Source organism: Pseudochaenichthys georgianus, chromosome 22 (assembly GCF_902827115.2).
Source record: "Pseudochaenichthys georgianus chromosome 22, fPseGeo1.2, whole genome shotgun sequence".
In the NCBI taxonomy this organism is placed as follows: Eukaryota; Metazoa; Chordata; class Actinopteri; order Perciformes; family Channichthyidae; genus Pseudochaenichthys; species Pseudochaenichthys georgianus.
The window spans coordinates 618,440-637,847 of record NC_047524.1 but is presented as its reverse complement, the minus strand read 5'-3'; the positions used below and the strand labels follow the sequence as shown (position 1 = coordinate 637,847).

General features: G+C 43.5%; 2 protein-coding genes across 2 annotated transcripts; both read right to left on the bottom strand.

Moving 5' to 3' along the window:
- Positions 1–470: 470 nt before the first annotated feature.
- ganc (glucosidase, alpha; neutral C) lies at positions 471–19,043 on the bottom strand. The gene is made up of 14 exons (XM_071201659.1): positions 18,879–19,043; positions 15,286–15,348; positions 14,154–14,256; positions 13,845–13,972; positions 13,250–13,487; positions 10,416–10,560; positions 9,692–9,927; positions 9,063–9,189; positions 8,597–8,676; positions 7,744–8,433; positions 4,502–4,657; positions 3,873–3,985; positions 2,371–2,474; positions 471–721 (listed from the first exon to the last, which is right to left on the bottom strand). The coding sequence occupies exons 1-14, from the start codon at positions 18,905–18,907 to the stop codon at positions 612–614; spliced, it is 2,322 nt and encodes a 773-aa protein (XP_071057760.1). The 5' UTR covers positions 18,908–19,043; the 3' UTR covers positions 471–611.
- Positions 11,862–13,833, bottom strand: LOC117467732 (zinc finger MYM-type protein 3-like). The gene is made up of 3 exons (XM_034111567.2): positions 12,969–13,833; positions 12,774–12,870; positions 11,862–12,521 (listed from the first exon to the last, which is right to left on the bottom strand). Exons 1-3 carry the CDS (start codon positions 13,143–13,145, stop codon positions 12,148–12,150), a joined length of 648 nt encoding a protein of 215 aa, XP_033967458.1. The 5' UTR covers positions 13,146–13,833; the 3' UTR covers positions 11,862–12,147.
- Positions 19,044–19,408: the final 365 nt, after the last annotated feature.

Sequence of the window (19,408 nt, the reverse complement as noted above, 5' to 3'; positions counted from 1 at the left end):
GGGAAAAATCAGAAATTATTTTTGTAAATAATCAGAAAAGGCAGAATTGATTTTGAGTTTTGAGAAACAAGTCAGAAATGTTTAGAATTTTTGGTAAAAGTCAGATTTGTTTTTGAAGTTTGAGAAAAAAGTCTGAACTATTTTTAATTTTGTAGAAAAAAAGTCAGATTTGTTTTTGAATTTTGAGAAAAGTCAGTTCTTTTTTGTTTTTTGTAAAAACGCAGAATTTTGAGATTCCCCAAATTCAGTTTCCTCAAAAATCACTTTTGTTTAGATCTCAAAAACATTCCACATGTGGCCCTAACCCTCTTCCGTATAAATAATGACAACCTTATTGTAATAATTATTTTCAACAACCAAAATAATAAATAATAATAAGTAGATCTTTGGGTTTAATTGTTCAAAATAAGACTAAAAAACAGTCTTTATAACTTGAATTTTAATAATTTATGTGAGAGTTAATTCCCAAATTCAAACATAAAACAATACAATAAACAAATAAAGTCCTGTTTAAAAGACAAACGAAGCAATAAGGCCTCGTACTGAATTACACACCGAAGTCTATATCATTGTTTACCTGGAATCAGAAGCCGATATATTTTGACAGTTTTTTAACACATCTGTATTTCCCAGTCCGTCAGCACCCTGAGCTCCAGGTCTTTCACCGTCAGCGTGGAGCGGCTCTCCAGGAACTCAAACGCAGCCGAGACGTCTTCAGCACCTGGGGGTAAATAACAACAAAATGAACGTTATAGTTTACATTGGCTTCTACAAGACATGTATACTGACGAAAATAAATAAAATATAACCTGCGATACGGATACTTTCTTCTGCAATGCTATGCGGAAAGAAACCTACATTCTTATAATGCCTCAACCCCTAATATGTTACCTATCCAGTGGTGTAAAGTAACTAAGTACATTTACTCAGGTACGGTACTTAAGTACAAGTTTGAGGTACTTGTACTTTACTTGAGTATTTCCATTGTTTGCTTCTTTGTACTTTTACTCCACTACGTGTATTTAATACCTTTAGTTACTTCACAGATCTGGATGATGTGAAATATAATCAAGTGTTAAATCAGACTTTAGTTCCACCTGGAGTAAATCCACCAGCTACCCTGCAGTCTACAAAGTACTTCAGACTAGCTGCACCTTCACCAGCTACCCTGCAGTCTACAAAGTACTTCAGACTAGCTGCACCTTCACCAGCTTTGAGAACACTTTCATGATCAATCATTATAAAACATATCATATATATTATTCTGAAATGGACCAATCTGCATCATGAGTACTTTTACTGTCTTTCACTATATTTAGATGATAATACTTTTCTACTTTGACTTGAGTAACATTTTGAATGCAGGACTTTTACTGTAACAGAGTATTCCTACACTCTGGTACTTCTACTTTTACTCAAGTACAAGATCTGAGTACTTCTACTTTTACTCAAGTACCAGATCTGAGTACTTCTACTTTTACTCAAGTACAAGATCTGAGTACTTCTACTTTTACTCAAGTACCAGATCTGAGTACTTCTACTTTTACTCAAGAACAAGATCTGAGTACTTCTACTTTTACTGAAGTACAATATCTGAGTACTTCTACTTTTACTCAAGTACCAGATCTGAGTACTTCTACTTTTACTCAAGAACAAGATCTGAGTACTTCTACTTTTACTCAAGGACAAGATCTGAGTACTTCTACTTTTACTCAAGTACAAGATCTGAGTACTTCTACTTTTACTCAAGTACAAGATCTGAGTACTTCTACTTTTACTCAAGTACCAGATCTGAGTAATTCTACTTTTACTCAAGTACCAGATCTGAGTACTTCTACTTTTACTGAAGTACAATATCTGAGTATTTCTACTTTTACTCAAGGACAAGATCTGAGTACTTCTACTTTTACTCAAGTACAAGATCTGAGTACTTCTACTTTTACTCAAGGACAAGATCTGAGTACTTCTACTCAAGTACCAGATCTGAGTACTTCTACTTTTACTCAAGTACAAGATCTGAGTACTTCTACTCAAGTACCAGATCTGAGTACTTCTACTTTTACTCAAGTACAAGATCTGAGTACTTCTACTCAAGTACCAGATCTGAGTACTTCTACTTTTACTCAAGTACAAGATCTGAGTACTTCTACTTTTACTCAAGTACAAGATCTGAGTACTTCTACTTTTACTCAAGTACAAGATCTGAGTACTTCTACTTTTACTCAAGTACCAGATCTGAGTACTTCTACTTTTACTCAAGTACCAGATCTGAGTACTTCTCCCACCTCTGAAAATGACATTGTTTTATTACTTCTCAATTATTTAAATGATGTTAAAAATACATAAATAATGTATGTTAGATCTCCTCACCGTTCACGTGTACGATCACAGAGGACGGTTTTCTCTTCAGTCCCAAGACAATGAGCGTCTGAACGACGGTGTCACACTCAAATGTTTCCCCCTCACCTGCAGCACTGCAAGAAAACACGATAAATACTATCAGAAGTTATTAACACAAAACATCACGCTTTTCTTTTGACCCTTGTCTTCAATATGAACAAGTAGGGAGTAATACTTTCTTTGTCGTGTATCCAGGGACTGCAAAAACCAAACGTTGCCTATGGGGCGATTCATAATCAACCCTGGGATTTAAATGTGGTTTTAATATTAATTCTGATTATTATATCTACCAAAGATCGTACTTTAGTTAGTGACAATTTAATTTGAAATTGGAATAGTTCATGTCAGGTTTGACACAAATAATATGTATTGTGCTACATGTTTACCTTAACCTTTGTTTATTGTTATTTAATTTAAAGGTCACCTATCATGCTATGTTCAGGCAACAGCACAGGTCTCATATGTATAAAAATATATAAAAAACATGTCTGTGAATTGTTTTGCTCAAAATACCAAACAGATCACCCATTCTAGCCATGCCTCGTATCCCTCTGTTTCACTTCCTGTTTCAAAAGTGCTGATTTGGGGATAAAGCTTAAACATTTTTTTTTTTAAATTGATGAAAAATAAAAGAGGAGGGGTCTGAGCTCATGCGGGACCCGGCAACTACCGTCTAAACTAAATGCTGCCGTGATGAAACTCCATATCATGGATCATCAAGGATTCTCTCTGAAACAGTCTGGAGCTCAAAGGCTTTCTCTCTTGCCGGTTACACCACAAGGTGAGTTCCTTTCTACTTCCTGCTTCTTCACACACATGCTCTCCAGTACAGGTTAGCTCTGAGTGTTAGCGATGCTAATGTAAACACCGACCATATTACGTCCAAAACAGTCGGGCATTGTTTCTGATAGCAACGTTTCTGATTGGACCGTGGGTCCACATTTCAGATGTTACGTCATATCGGACGCAAATCTGGATCAGCTCCGTTGTTCCCCGTTTTTAGAGATTTGGGTACGGAGGAAAAGAGAGAGGGTTTTATTTCCTGACGCTGCGTGAGTTCCCCGACACACCGGGGACACATGTCGATGTATAAAAGACATCAACAAGTGCATTTTGCATGATAGGTCCCCTTTAAGTTGTGTTTATTGTTATTTAATTTAATACAAATGATTTAATAATATTTTAAAATTGTATTGATTTATTTATTTGATTCTATTTAATTTCTATTCTTAAACGGAGCAACTGTGATCAATTTAAGAAACCGGCTTTCCCTCCCACGATAACTAAAGTGTTTCTGTTTCCCCTTTCGAAGATGGATGATAACAAGGATAATGCAAATGATTTAAATATCCCCAGTTTGTGTGAATCCACGAGTTGAGGCTCAGCGCAGCTTTAGTGTCACTTGCACATGAAAAATACAAAAAGAAATAGAAATGTTTTTTTAATGTCCGCTCCTCCTCGGTGTTTCTCACCGGCAGATCAGACGGTCGGACAGGAAGCTGAAGCGCCGCCGGCTGAAGGACTTCCTGTCTCTGAATCTGAAGGAGTGCCCGTCGTCCAGATAGAGCTCTCCGTCAGCGAGACCCTGACATGAAGAAGAGGGGACACATGTTGATGTAGAAGAGACATGGAGAAGAGGGGACACATGTTGATGTAGAAGAGACATGAAGAAGAGGGGACACATGTTGATGTAGAAGAGACATGAAGAAGAGGGGACACATGTTGATGTAGAAGAGACATGGAGAAGAGGGGACACATGTTGATGTAGAAGAGACATGGAGAAGAGGGGACACATGTTGATGTAGAAGAGACGTGGAGAAGAGGGGACACATGTTGATGTAGAAGAGACATGAGGAAGAGGGGACACATGTTGATGTAGAAGAGACATGGAGAAGAGGGGACACATGTTGATGAAGAAGAGACATGAAGAAGAGGGGACACATGTTGATGCAGAAGAGACATGGAGAAGAGGGGACACATGTTGATGTAGAAGAGACATGAAGAAGAGGGGACACATGTTGATGCAGAAGAGACATGGAGAAGAGGGGACACATGTTGATGAAGAAGAGACATGGAGAAGATAGGTGACCTTCATGTGTACCTGGGGGCTGGGGGCCACAGTGATGGAGAGGGGCAGCAGCTGCAGGTCAGCGGTGCAGGAAACACGTCCTGCGGCCCTGCAGAGCACCGAGCCTCCCCGCTGGAACACAGGGACCTGAAGCACAGGGAATATATCTGAATAAATAAGGAGGATTATTTAATAATTAACTCATCATAAAAATCATTTCAATCGTGATCGTATTTAATACTTGATGCATCTTGAATTTTTTTGCATCCTTGTTGTTATGTTGCCCGTCATTTCTTACAGTGTGCGCTGCATGTATACAAGCATAATGTATGTATGTCAGTAAATGGGAATGATATTATATATATGTAAATATACTGTTTTTCTATTTCTGTGTTTCTATTAAAAGATGAAACACGTTATCGCACACACGCGTATTTTATGTGAAATATTTATTTTATTTTAACGACAGACACAAACCTTTACATATTAACAAGTATTTCCTTTTCTATTTTCTTTTATTTATATACATTTTATGCTTTGTGTAAATGTAAAATATGTAGCCCGTAGCTTTAATTTTGTATTATTATTCATTATTTGTATTTAAATGATATGTATAAAGACAAACATACAACATACAACAATCCAGTTGTTATCACTTGAGGCTCCTGTCCAAAATCAAACCGGTTTTATCCTTTTTAAACTTTGAGCGTGTAATTCATGCCTTTGTTTCCGGCACTTTATGCCGGCCTAAATAAGACTTCGCTGGCCCGCCTGCAGCTTGTACAAAACGCTGCGGCGCGGCTGCTCACAGGAACCCGCAAGTTTGACCACATCACACCAGTTCTGGCTTCCCTCCACTGGCTTCGCTCCACTGTCTTCGCTCCACTGACTTCCCTCCACTGGCTTCGCTCCACTGTCTTCCCTCCACTGTCTTCCGTCCACTGGCTTCCCTCCACTGGCTTCCCTCCACTGTCTTCCCTCCACTGTCTTCGCTCCACTGTCTTCGCTCCACTGGCTTCCCTCCACTGGCTTCCCTCCACTGTCTTCCCTCCACTGTCTTCCCTCCACTGGCTTCCCTCCACTGGCTTCGCTCCACTGTCTTCCCTCCACTGGCTTCCCTCCACTGGCTTCCCTCCACTGGCTTCGCTCCACTGTCTTCGCTCCACTGGCTTCGCTCCACTGGCTTCCCTCCACTGGCTTCCCTCCACTGTCTTCCCTCCACTGGCTTCGCTCCACTGGCTTCGCTCCACTGGCTTCGCTCCACTGTCTTCCCTCCACTGTCTTCCCTCCACTGTCTTCGCTCCACTGGCTTCCCTCCACTGGCTTCCCTCCACTGGCTTCCCTCCACTGTCTTCCCTCCACTGGCTTCCCTCCACTGGCTTCGCTCCACTGTCTTCCCTCCACTGGCTTCCCTCCACTGGCTTCCCTCCACTGGCTTCCCTCCACTGTCTTCCCTCCACTGGCTTCCCTCCACTGGCTTCCCTCCACTGGCTTCGCTCCACTGGCTTCCCTCCACTGGCTTCGCTCCACTGGCTTCCCTCCACTGGCTTCCCTCCACTGGCTTCGCTCCACTGGCTTCCCTCCACTGTCTTCCCTCCACTGTCTTCCCTCCACTGGCTTCCCTCCACTGGCTTCCCTCCACTGGCTTTTGGATTATTATTAATTATTTGTATTTAAATGATATGTATAAAGACAAACATACAACATACAACAATCCAGTTGTTATCACTTGAGGCTCCTGTCCAAAATCAAACCGGTTTTATCCTTTTTAAACTTTGAGCGTGTAATTCATGCCTTTGTTTCCGGCACTTTATGCCGGCCTAAATAAGACTTCGCTGGCCCGCCTGCAGCTTGTACAAAACGCTGCGGCGCGGCTGCTCACAGGAACCCGCAAGTTTGACCACATCACACCAGTTCTGGCTTCCCTCCACTGGCTTCGCTCCACTGGCTTCGCTCCACTGGCTTCGCTCCACTGGCTTCCCTCCACTGGCTTCCCTCCACTGGCTTCCCTCCACTGGCTTCGCTCCACTGGCTTCCCTCCACTGGCTTCGCTCCACTGGCTTCCCTCCACTGGCTTCCCTCCACTGGCTTCGCTCCACTGGCTTCGCTCCACTGGCTTCGCTCCACTGTCTTCCCTCCACTGGCTTCCCTCCACTGGCTTCCCTCCACTGTCTTCCCTCCACTGTCTTCGCTCCACTGGCTTCCCTCCACTGTCTTCGCTCCACTGGCTTCCCTCCACTGGCTTCGCTCCACTGTCTTCCCTCCACTGTCTTCGCTCCACTGGCTTCGCTCCACTGTCTTCCCTCCACTGTCTTCCCTCCACTGGCTTCCCTCCACTGTCTTCCCTCCACTGTCTTCCCTCCACTGGCTTCCCTCCACTGTCTTCCCTCCACTGGCTTCCGTCCACTGGCTTCCCTCCACTGTCTTCCCTCCACTGGCTTCGCTCCACTGGCTTCGCTCCACTGGCTTCGCTCCACTGGCTTCCCTCCACTGACTTCCCTCCACTGTCTTCCCTCCACTGTCTTCCGTCCACTGGCTTCCGTCCACTGGCTTCCCTCCACTGTCTTCCCTCCACTGGCTTCGCTCCACTGGCTTCGCTCCACTGGCTTCGCTCCACTGGCTTCCCTCCACTGACTTCCCTCCACTGTCTTCCCTCCACTGTCTTCCCTCCACTGTCTTCCCTCCACTGTCTTCCGTCCACTGGCTTCCCTCCACTGGCTTCCCTCCACTGGCTTCGCTCCACTGTCTTCGCTCCACTGGCTTCGCTCCACTGGCTTCCCTCCACTGGCTTCGCTCCACTGGCTTCCCTCCACTGGCTTCGCTCCACTGGCTTCCCTCCACTGGCTTCCCTCCACTGGCTTCCCTCCACTGTCTTCCGTCCACTGGCTTCCCTCCACTGGCTTCGCTCCACTGTCTTCGCTCCACTGGCTTCCCTCCACTGGCTTCGCTCCACTGTCTTCGCTCCACTGGCTTCGCTCCACTGGCTTCCCTCCACTGGCTTCGCTCCACTGGCTTCCCTCCACTGGCTTCCCTCCACTGGCTTCCCTCCACTGGCTTCCCTCCACTGTCTTCCGTCCACTGGCTTCGCTCCACTGTCTTCCCTCCACTGTCTTCCGTCCACTGGCTTCCCTCCACTGGCTTCCCTCCACTGTCTTCCCTCCACTGGCTTCGCTCCACTGTCTTCGCTCCACTGGCTTCGCTCCACTGGCTTCCGTCCACTGGCTTCCCTCCACTGGCTTCCCTCCACTGGCTTCGCTCCACTGTCTTCGCTCCACTGGCTTCGCTCCACTGGCTTCCCTCCACTGGCTTCGCTCCACTGGCTTCCCTCCACTGGCTTCCCTCCACTGTCTTCCCTCCACTGTCTTTTGTCCACTGGCTTCCCTCCACTGGCTTCGCTCCACTGGCTTCGCTCCACTGTCTTCGCTCCACTGTCTTCGCTCCACTGGCTTCCCTCCACTGTCTTCGCTCCACTGTCTTCGCTCCACTGGCTTCCCTCCACTGTCTTCGCTCCACTGGCTTCCCTCCACTGTCTTCGCTCCACTGTCTTCGCTCCACTGGCTTCCCTCCACTGGCTTCGCTCCACTGTCTTCCCTCCACTGGCTTCCCTCCACTGGCTTCCCTCCACTGGCTTCCCTCCACTGTCTTCCCTCCACTGTCTTCCCTCCACTGGCTTCCCTCCACTGGCTTCCCTCCACTGTCTTCCCTCCACTGGCTTCCCTCCACTGGCTTCCCTCCACTGTCTTCCCTCCACTGGCTTCGCTCCACTGGCTTCGCTCCACTGGCTTCGCTCCACTGGCTTCCCTCCACTGTCTTCGCTCCACTGTCTTCGCTCCACTGGCTTCCCTCCACTGGCTTCCCTCCACTGGCCCATAATGCACTGCGTCTTTCGGCATCGTCTGCTCCGGCCCGTCAAATACAGACGGTTCGTTCATATCGTTCCACACAAACAACGAGGACGTCGATCCCTGCGTCAGAAAGAAACAAGTTTATGGCTTTCAAAAAACTCACCGAGTAAGAATACTAAACACTAATGTTTGTATCCTTTTAATGTGAGTACTATCAATAAATACCTTTCATTTTGACCCGAAACATCTGGTTTATGTTGCTTCTCTTAGTTGTTACACTCACCTTGTATTTATCCAGGCCGAAACATCTGGAGTACCACGCTCGAGTGTCTGCTCTGCTGAAGTCCAGGTAAGAGGACTCACCTGAGAGAGAGGTTCATAAAAAAGACAATGAGAAAAATACTAAAAATAGCAGCCAAGAAAAAAATAGTCTATACTTTGTGTGGAGGAACTCAAAGATATATAAAAAATACCTTCAATTTTTCAGTTTGGAAGTAGGAATAACCTTATATCGCCAACTACCATTAAATCCCATATCTTTAATCAAAAATGTCTTTAAATTATATTTTGTGCCTCTTAAATATGAATATTTCCTACTTTTCTATCATATCAAAGTGATTATATTTAGGTTTAGGACAGATAAAACTAGATATTTAAAGACACCTTGGACTTTAGGAAAGTAGGATAAACATTAATCCCAGTTTTATGGAACACACGTTTAACCTGTTAGTGTTATGGGAAAACATTACCCGGCCAGCAGGAGCCTCGATAAATCTCCCCGTCTCTGTTTTTAACGAAGTGTTCTCCGTCTCTTGCCTCGCGGTACATCGACCAATCAGGATCCACCTTAATGTGGGGGCCACTGATCACAACCAACTGAAAAAAATGTATATATATATTATTGTTATTATTTTACGTATCATTCAAGATTCAAGATAGAGAGAGAGAGAGAGAGAGAGGTAGGTAGGTAGGTAGGTAGGTAGGTAGGTAGGTAGGTAGGTAGGTAGATGATTGATAGATAGGTAGATGATAGATAGATAGATAGATAGATAGAGAGAGAGAGAGAGAGAGAGGTAGGTAGGTAGGTAGATGATAGATAGATAGAGAGAGAGAGAGAGAGGTAGGTAGGTAGGTAGGTAGGTAGGTAGGTAGATGGATGATAGGTAGATAGATGGATAGATGATAGGTAGATAGATAGATACTTTATTGATCCGAATTTTGGAAATGATTTCAATATACATGAGAGACACTAAGACACAGAAATAAACAGTCCAATATATTTCAGAAATAGAATTAAAATAGCGTTCAAAAGATTAAAAATAAAAAAGATATATACATGTGGAAAATACAAATTTCAAAAAATGCCAATGAACCTCACCTTCCTCTTCTTGTCCTCCAGGTGGCGCTGCAGGCCGGATGGATTTGGGAAGGCCACGGGGTCCCAGGTGAAGTACCGCTTCCCGTCCGTGTGCTCGATGTCCAGCCAGATAGCGTCGTACGGGATGTCGTGGTGATCGAATCCAGCGTCCACCGCCCTCACGTCGGCCTCATCGTTGTAGCTCCAGCGGCACTGATGGTACCCGAGAGAGAATAAAGGGGGGAGGGCCTGAAACCCTGCAGAGGGAGGGGGGGGGGGGTGTAATATCAGATCAGCCTACTCACTGTATACTGTACTCATATATTTGTCTTCAATTTTTTTATTGTACATTTGACTTTTACTTCATTTGTTTGTATTAATGTTTTTTATTTCATCTTTTTATGCAAATTCTTAACTTCTTAAGCTTATATAAATATCTTACGAATTATTATTTTTTATTGGACATTTGACTTTAACTTCCTTTGTTTGTACAAATATATTTTATTTATTATTATTTTATTGCAGATTCTTAACGTCTTATGTTTATATATATTTTAATTAAATAAATAGGAAAATTAAATAGGAAATAAAACGCAAACTGAGTGCTGCAAACACACACACACACACACACACACACACACACACACACACACACACACACACACACACACACACACACACACACACACACACACACACACACACACACACACACACACACACACACACACACACACACACACACCTGTGAGCTGGGCGTACTGTTTGAAGACCTGCTGTGGACCGGGCCCCAGCAGAACCAGGCAGTCGATCAGGCCGCTCTCTGACAGCCAGTGGACGTTCGTCTGAGGCTCCCTGCGCCTCCTCCTCAGCGAGGGGATCTCACCGGCCTAGTAGAGGGGAGGGGGTTATCATGTGGTGATGGATGTACGGAACATTTCTGAATGTTTTCTAAAAAAGCTTTACTTTTGGAAAATGGTATCTCTACTTTAAAGAGTCCTCTCCTGCTGATGTTCAGGTGTATATCAGTATGTAGTGTCTCTACTTTAAAGAGTCCTCTCCTGCTGATGTTCAGGTGTATATCAGTATAGTGTCTCTACTTTAAAGAGTCCTCTCCTGCTGATGTTCAGGTGTATATCAGTATGTAGAGTCTCTACTTTAAAGAGTCCTCTCCTGCTGATGTTCAGGTGTATATCAGTATAGTGTCTCTACTTTAAAGAGTCCTCTCCTGCTGATGTTCAGGTGTATATCAGTATGTAGAGTCTCTACTTTAAAGAGTCCTCTCCTGCTGATGTTCAGGTGTATATCAGTATGTAGTGTCTCTACTTTAAAGAGTTCTCTCCTGCTGATGTTCAGGTGTATATCAGTATGTAGTGTCTCTACTTTAAAGAGTCCTCTCCTGCTGATGTTCAGGTGTATATCAGTATGTAGTGTCTCTACTTTAAAGAGTCCTCTCCTGCTGATGTTCAGGTGTATATCAGTATGTAGTGTCTCTACTTTAAAGAGTCATCTCCTGCTGATGTTCAGGTGTATATCAGTATGTAGTATCTCTACTTTAAAGAGTCCTCTCCTGCTGATGTTCAGGTGTATATCAGTATGTAGTGTCTCTACTTTAAAGAGTCCTCTCCTGCTGATGTTCAGGTGTATATCAGTATGTACTATCTCTACTTTAAAGAGTTCTCTCCTGCTGATGTTCAGGTGTATATCAGTACATAGTGTCTCTACTTTAAAGAACAAAGGATTCCAATAGCAAACCCCAAAAACGTAATAGGGCCCCTTTAATGGCAAAGAAGAAGTAGATAATTAAGCAATCATACTCCAGTAACGGACCTCGGCGCAAGCGCCTCGGTCCTGCCGCAGTACTGTCGTACCAATAATGACGTTCAAGAACGGCCTCAAGTGTATGATTGCGATTCTATAACACAAACTATCAGTGTAATCAACAATATCGTAAAATAATTTCATAATGTGGGCTAATTTTCTCCCAAACCTACACTTTCTGCTTGAGTTAATCTCCGTCAGAAAGTAGTTCCTATAAAGTATAGTTCCCTTGGTAACGCTAGCCGATCAATCGAACACTCCTGCTTCCCCGCTTACAGTTATTGATATAATTATAGTAAATAATATATTATTAACCAATTTATTGAAAACAATTTATTGACAACAATTCTTGAATTAGGCTATTTATTTATTTATTTACATATTTAACATTTTGGCTTCAGAATGAAGGTGGATGTTCATGCTGCCATTAAATGTGCAATTTTTGAAACAGCTCTCCATGAACTCCATGCCAGACTTGTTTGCAGGTGGTGCTGTGGTGTTCACGGGTAGGTTATCGGAAGAGCTTTCCTCCAGTGGCCGTTTCATGGCATGTCCCGGACCGGCAAAAAGCGCGTTGCTCCACATCTTTCTGTTGTCCAGAGATGGAGCCCAGTAGCTGCGAAGCGATGACTCGTTTTTATGCCCGCTAACGGACATTATTTCTCTGGCCTCCAACCCTGCCTCCGCCAGCCGCTGTCTGAGGTGCTTCTGACGCAATGGTTGGTGTAACGCGTAGCAGTGCCAGCCTCTTCACTAATGCGGGTCATCATGGACCCCAGGCTGTTCACCCCCAAGGGCTCCATGCTATACCACACCGCATCCCCAGGCTTCACCGACTTCCTTGGATGGTGGTAGAAAGCCTTTGCTGATTCAGGCAGTGTTGATAGGTAGGCCTCGAACGAAGCTACCGGGCAAAGGGCATTGCCCGGCTCCTCAAACATTGCCCCTCTCCTGTTCTGGCGCTCCCTGTCGTTGTGGCATTTATGATTTTTAGTTTCCTCGTTAAATGCCATCGTCACATATTTGGTGCCTTAAGGATAATTAAAAAAAAAAACGAATGTTAGGCAAGTTTGAACTTATGAAGCAACAACAAAGATAATAACAATGATGAAATAATAACAATGATGAACAATATAATAAGAACAACAACAATAATAATAATAATAGTAATAATAGCCTGATAATAATAAAAGCTTGTAGGCTTAATGATAATAACTTTTTCGTTGCCCAGCCCCTCTGAGTGACTTGATGAGTCCGGCGAACGCGTGTTTGATCAACTCACCTGCAGAATCTCGTTTAACAACGAAAGATTGTGGAGTGAGTTTCCTCAGGCCCTCCTTTCCCCTTCTTCCGAAATGCAGTTGGGTATCGAACCACACCTGTAATGTAATGTAGGAAATGTCTACTGTAAAAACAATTTCCTTGCGGATCAATAAAGTAGCTATTATTATGCTATTATTATTATTATTATTATTACCTTGTTGAGGAGGCCCCGTGGTGTGTTTGGGTCCATGGCCCGGGACTTCCTCAGGATTTCGAGGTCCTCGTTGGTGATAGCGGGATGGTGTTCAGTTTTGTCCTGCCCAGCCCTTCTGAGTGACTTGATGAGTCCGGAGAACACGTTATTTGAGGTGGTAAACTCATTGTCTTTCATCAAACACCATGCCCGGCTGTACGGAGGGTCATTAATGAAGCGGTTGATCCCAGCTCTCAAACCGACCTACTAATAGCGTACTGCTGGCCCTTAGTGTTTCTAACACTTCCATAAAACTGGCGAAGTAAGCTGTTTAGCTCCGGTTTGGACACTGTTCCGAAATCCACCATTTTCTCCTGGCTTTTTAAGAACGCTTTGAGACATTTGACAGCCCAGGTAGTTGACGCCAATGTACTCTTTTCGTTGCGACTTTTTTCCAACGCACTCAGCTCGTCAGTTGAAACAGCCGCAAATCTTTCGTTGGTTTTGTGGTCTGTGTCCATGTCCAACCATTCATCTATACTGAGGCCCCCCAACAAATCAAAATTAACTATAAAATCTGACATTTTGTAGCGAGAGACAATGTAACAGTGTAACGGCTGTGTGTCGCTATGGAAACCACTACTTCTCCGCTGCTTTCTTGTTCCAGTCCGAAAAGCAAACTGCAGGCAGTTTGCTTTTCGGACCAACGGTATACCGTTTTTTTCAGACGCGGAGGGATACTGACTTGTTGTGAAAAGACACGTTCTATTTGACCGTTGTTTGATCGTGGAATCAAACACGCCTATTGACCAATCAGAGAGCTTGCTCACACCTATGTGTTATAGAATATTGCTTGTGTAGCTGGAAATGATGATGGAGGCGTGACTCAGATCTTACTGTTCACACTGCAGCTCCCCTGTAATCACGTCTGGAACTCTGTAGCGAGCTTTAATGGGCTCCATCTCATCGATTAGTATCCTCACAGTGTCGTTTTTGCACGGTGACACAGAAAGAAGCAGTTTGCTCTGTGAAAAGGACAAAGAAAGTATTTTCTTCAGAATTTAAAAGGGCAGTTTAGTTGTTATAGAACCCCTGATGTGCACTAACGCAGCATAAAAAGACCTGTTATTTATGTTTCTAATATGACAATTTTCAAATAGTATCAAAGATAAATAAAGAGAAGTATCATCATGGTTGTGTTCAGACCTGTGTGTCCGGTTCCAACAGCTCGAAGCGAGCCCCCGTCTCCGTCAGCACCAAGGTGTCCAACAGAGCTCGATGCTGCAGGTTGGGGCCCTCCATCTGGCGCCTAGGAAGTGAAAACAAGAAATGAAATCACAATGCATCCAAAAAACAGGGTATTGAGGAGGCTCGAAGTTCTGCAGAATACACTTAACTGTTGGCGATTAAAGTCATTTGCAAATACAACTTATATAAAATGGCAGAAGTGGAAATTAACAAAGTATATTTTAACCCCAGGGTGGAAAAGCATGAGCTAAATCAGTTTTAAAGGGGACCTATCATGCAAAATGGACTTTTTTGTCTTTTATACATGAAGATGTGTCCCCGGTGTGTCGGGGAACTCACGCAGCGTCAGAAGATAAAACCCTCTCTTTTCCTCCGAACCCAAATCTCTAAAAACGGGGAACAACGGAGCTGATCCAGATTTGCGTCCGATATGACGTAATATCTGAAATGTGGACCCACGGCCCAATCAGAAACGTTGCTATCAGAAACAATGCCCGACTGTTCTGGACGTAATATGGTCGGTGTTTACATTAGCATGCTAACACTCAGAGCTAACCTGTACTGGAGAGCATGTGTGTGAAGAAGCAGGAAGTAGAAAGGAACTCACCTTGTGGTGTAACCGGCAAGAGAGAAAGCCTTTGAGCTCCAGACTGTTTCAGATCCTTGATGATCCATGATATGGCGTTTCATCACGGCAGCATTTAGTTTAGACGGTAGCTGCCGGGTCCCGCATGAGCTCAGACCCTCCTCTTTAATTTGTATCCATTCTTTTTTTTGTGTAAAGCTTTATCCCCAAATCAGCACTTTTGAAACAGGAAGTGAAATAGAGGGATGTGAGGCATGGCTGGAATGGGTGATCTGTTTGGTGTTTTGAGCAAAACACTTCAGACATGTTTTTAATATATTTTTATATATCTGAGACCTAAGCTGTTGCCTAAACATAGCATGATAGGTGACCTTTAATACTTATAATCCAACAGTTTAATGTATCTTATATTATTATCAAATGGGCCATTTACATTTACACTGTTGTATTGCATCTGAATTGTTTCCCCGGCTCTATATAATAGATATGAAATGCCAAAAGTACCTGTAGAAAGCAACATCGCCACTCTTCTTGAACTTTTCTTTCCCTTCATCATCAGGGATAACACTGAGGAGCAAGCAGAAAGAAAAAAAACACAAACCTTATTTTCTATAATATATAATATAAAAACATGTTGTAATTAAACGTATGGGTTACTGTGTACTGTCTACTGGAGTTCAGAAACATACCACTTAATATGCATATTTGTGTTTATGTGGTTATTTACACTGGATCATAATCTATGTCTGTGTTTCATTATTTCCTGTCGTGCGGGTTGATTTTCCACAACAACCCTCTTAAAGAATGCTGTAGGTACCCCGTCGTGAAATGCACCCCCTGGCCTGCCGTAAAAAGCACCCCCCCAAAAAAGATGCTTCTATTAATCCCACCCTCAAGCACTTGATGTAAAAATAAACAATACATTGTAAAGCACAAGTATACAGACAGGACGTCACAATTAAATAAAAACATATATTAAATAAAAAATGAACTGAAAAATAAGTGAGGAATGACCCAACCATCAAAAAGACAACATCGAATAGCGGACTATACATTCAAATGCGCGTTCCCGTGTCAAGGGGTGCATTTCACGACGGGGGTGCATCATTTGACACAACACCTGTTCAACGCATGAAGTGGAGAAGTTCCACTCAGTAACAGTCCTGCCGAGATCTCCCAGTGAGATGCATGTGGAACTTCCCATGCTGGTCTCATGGGATCATCTGTGTTTACACCGTTAACGTCTACTCGTTCTGATTGACGTTATTTTGTTTGTGAAAAATACTGCAAGTTCTTCACACTTGTCATTGGAAGACTGTGGTGGGGAGGGGCAGGGCCGCCTTACTGCACGGGCTGACCTGGGCTGAAGCCCAGGGGCGTACGGAGATCAGGGGCCTATCATGAGCCAATAAAAAAAGTTTAAAAAAAAAAAATATTAAAAAAAAAAAAAAATTATTTCGGATGTTTTTAAAAAACATTTAAATAAACAAAGTCTTGGCTTTCAGAATATGAAACTTTTATTTCCAAAATCACACGATAAATACATTTGTGAAGCTTGTAAGGGGAAGATAACAGCTCTCACTCGCCACTCACTCCTCCTCCCTCCGGCTGACATTATGAATGTAAGGCGTTTAGTAATCATAGATAACACGGCAGGGTCCGTTACAGTTTGTTTTCATCTGGTTTCAAATAAACAAAGTCTTGGCTTTCAGAATATTAAAATGCAGATGATAAATACAACGTTGAAGCTTCGGCATAATTACAAGCGGAGAACGGAGTAACTTGATGTCACAGCAGGCAGAACAACAGCCTGTGTTTCTCGTGAGGGTTTTCCCCGGGAAACAAACACAATACACACAAACGCAAAAATACACAAACACACACACACACTCGTGAGCTTCCCCCAGACCAGTAATCCAAACTAAAATATATCTTCCCTCAGTAGTATTTTGATCATTTGCTCCGCTAATCAATCAGATGGATGGATTCCAGAGATGACTCCGAAACAGTCAGTGGGCACCACTCAACAGCCAATCAGCATGAGAATATGTTTCACATGTGACTTATTCAAACTGCGAGTGATTGAGTGACAGAAGAAGGTTGTTTAGGAGAAAAAGTTTGAGAGTGGCGCTCGGGAAAGGAAATTGTTGAGGGAAAAGGAGTTTCGAGACAAGCAGCTGTTACAAAACATGCCGAAGCTTCCAGATTATTTTAAACCTGTAGGCCGGGATGAGGAGGAAGGACAGATGAGTTCTGTACCGAGCGGCAGCGGTGCTGGCCTCGGAGCGAAGTAGGCCGTCTGGTTCTGATAGCGATGGAGTAGCGGGAGAGGAAAAACAGACAGGAGAGACATTATCTGTTGGAGGAGATGAGAGGACGACGAGGACTTGCTACGTGGAGGGGAGCCAACGGCAACCGGACAGATACATGAGGGAGGCCCGATACGCCACTCATCTGGAGGAGAGGACCAGGCGCGCAGAGCAGAGTGGAGAACTGCGATCACAGAGCCTGCCGAGGAAATGACTTTCATTTGTTGTTTAAATAGGGGGCCTACAAAACCTATCAGCCCCAGGGCCTGATGGCAGGTTAAGGCGGGCCTGGGGACGGGGCTTTGTTTAGCATCTGATCAATGGTGGAAAATAACACCTTAGCATTTCTCCCATTTCCCGTGATAATTTTAGAGAAATAGTCTCTCCTTGCAGCAATCTTTGACTCAAGTTTACTTATCAATACTAAACCAGAATTAAATTATACCTCCTTTAAAGCCTCGTTTTAGTCTTACGCATCCGACCTGGAAAACTTAACGCCCACATAAAATCAATTTCAAGGACCGCCTACTTCCATCTACGTAACATTGCAAAAATCAGGCATATCTTGCCTCAAAACGATGCAGAGAAACTAGTCCATGCATTTGTTACTTCTAGGCTGGATTATTGTAACTCTTTATCAGGGAGTACCAAGAAGTCAGTCAAGTGGCTTCAGCTGATTCAAAATGCTGCAGCTCGTGTACCAACCAGAGTTAGGAGAAGGGACCACATTACTCCTGTTCTGGCTGCCTTACACTGGCTCCCTATAGAACACAGGATAGAATTTAAAATTCTTCTTCTCGCCTACAAAGCCCTTAATGGGCAGGCGCCATCTTACCTTAAAGAACTCATTATACCCTACTGGCCTACTAGGGCATTGCGTTCCAAGAATGCAGGGTTGTTGGTTGTTCCTAGAGTCTCTGAAAGTACAATGGGAGCCAGAGCCTTTTCTTATCAAGCTCCACATTTGTGGAATCAACTTCCAGTTTGTGTTCGGGCGGCAGACACCCTATCCGTTTTTAAGAGTGCGCTGAAGACCTTCCTTTTTGATAAAGCTTATAGTTAGGGCTGATTAGATTCAGCCCCTAGTTTTGCTGATAGAGGCTTAGTTTGTCGGGGGACATCTTACTTCTTCCTTCTCTCTGTCTGTACCTGTGTCCTCTCATGTTCCCATTAACCCAGCTTCCCCAAATGTCTTTCTTTTGGTGTCTATATACGCTGGGATCCGGAGTCATGGATGATCCTGCGGTCCTGTGTCCTGGATCTTGAGTCGTGGCTGTGGTCCTGGATCATCGGTCCTGGATGGATATCCTCGTGGATTCATCTTCCTATTATACACACATGCATTTCCAAACATTTGGACTACCTATGTTGCAAATGTATTATCTTTTCAATTTACACACGGCATCTATTGCACGTCTGTCCGTCCTGGGAGAGGGATCCCTCCTCTGTTGCTCTCCCTGAGGTTTCTCCCATGTTCCCTTTAAGCTGTGGGTTTTCTCTGGAAGTTTTTCCTTGTACGATGTGAGGGTCTAAGGACAGAGGGTCTAAGGACAGAGGGTCTAAGGACAGAGGGTGTCGTATTGTCATACTGATATTCTGTACACACTGTGAAGTCCACTGAGACAAATGTAACATGATATTGGGCTATATAAATACACATTGATTGATTGATTGATTGCTAAGCGTATTGCTTTGTTGTAAGCATAGACTGCATATATAAAGGCACTGGATACATGTGAGAAAGTCAAAGGACAGAAACGAAAGTAACCTGCAGAGAGAGTTGTTTACCTAACAATGGGTTGGCTCACTTCCGCCATGTGGAGCAGCAGAAAGAAGGAACAGCTGTTCACACTCGGGGTAATCTTCTGAGTTGAGCAATAACTACATTATTATTCTGCCTGAACTTCTGCATGAACTCCCCTCGACTTTGACAGGGGGTGAAATCGTGGCAGCAGCGATCATCACAGAGGAAATGAGGGGGGGGGGGTACTTCCGGTTTGAATTTCCAAATTAAAACTTTTCTTCTCCTATTCATACTACTTACATTTTTTACTTCACTCCATAATTTACAGCTTTAATATACTTTGCTGATTTATGGGTTATGAATGCAAAATAGAAATCAGCTTCTAAGCTACTCATTAATATATAATAATATACATTTTACCAAATGTTTCGAGGGGATGAACACATTAACGCATCAATCAATAAATAAGCGTTTTCTTTTTGCGATTACTTTTACTCTTAACACTTTAAGTACATTGTCCTAATCATACTTAAATACTTCTACGTGTTCTAAAACCTGATGTATTTGCAAAATT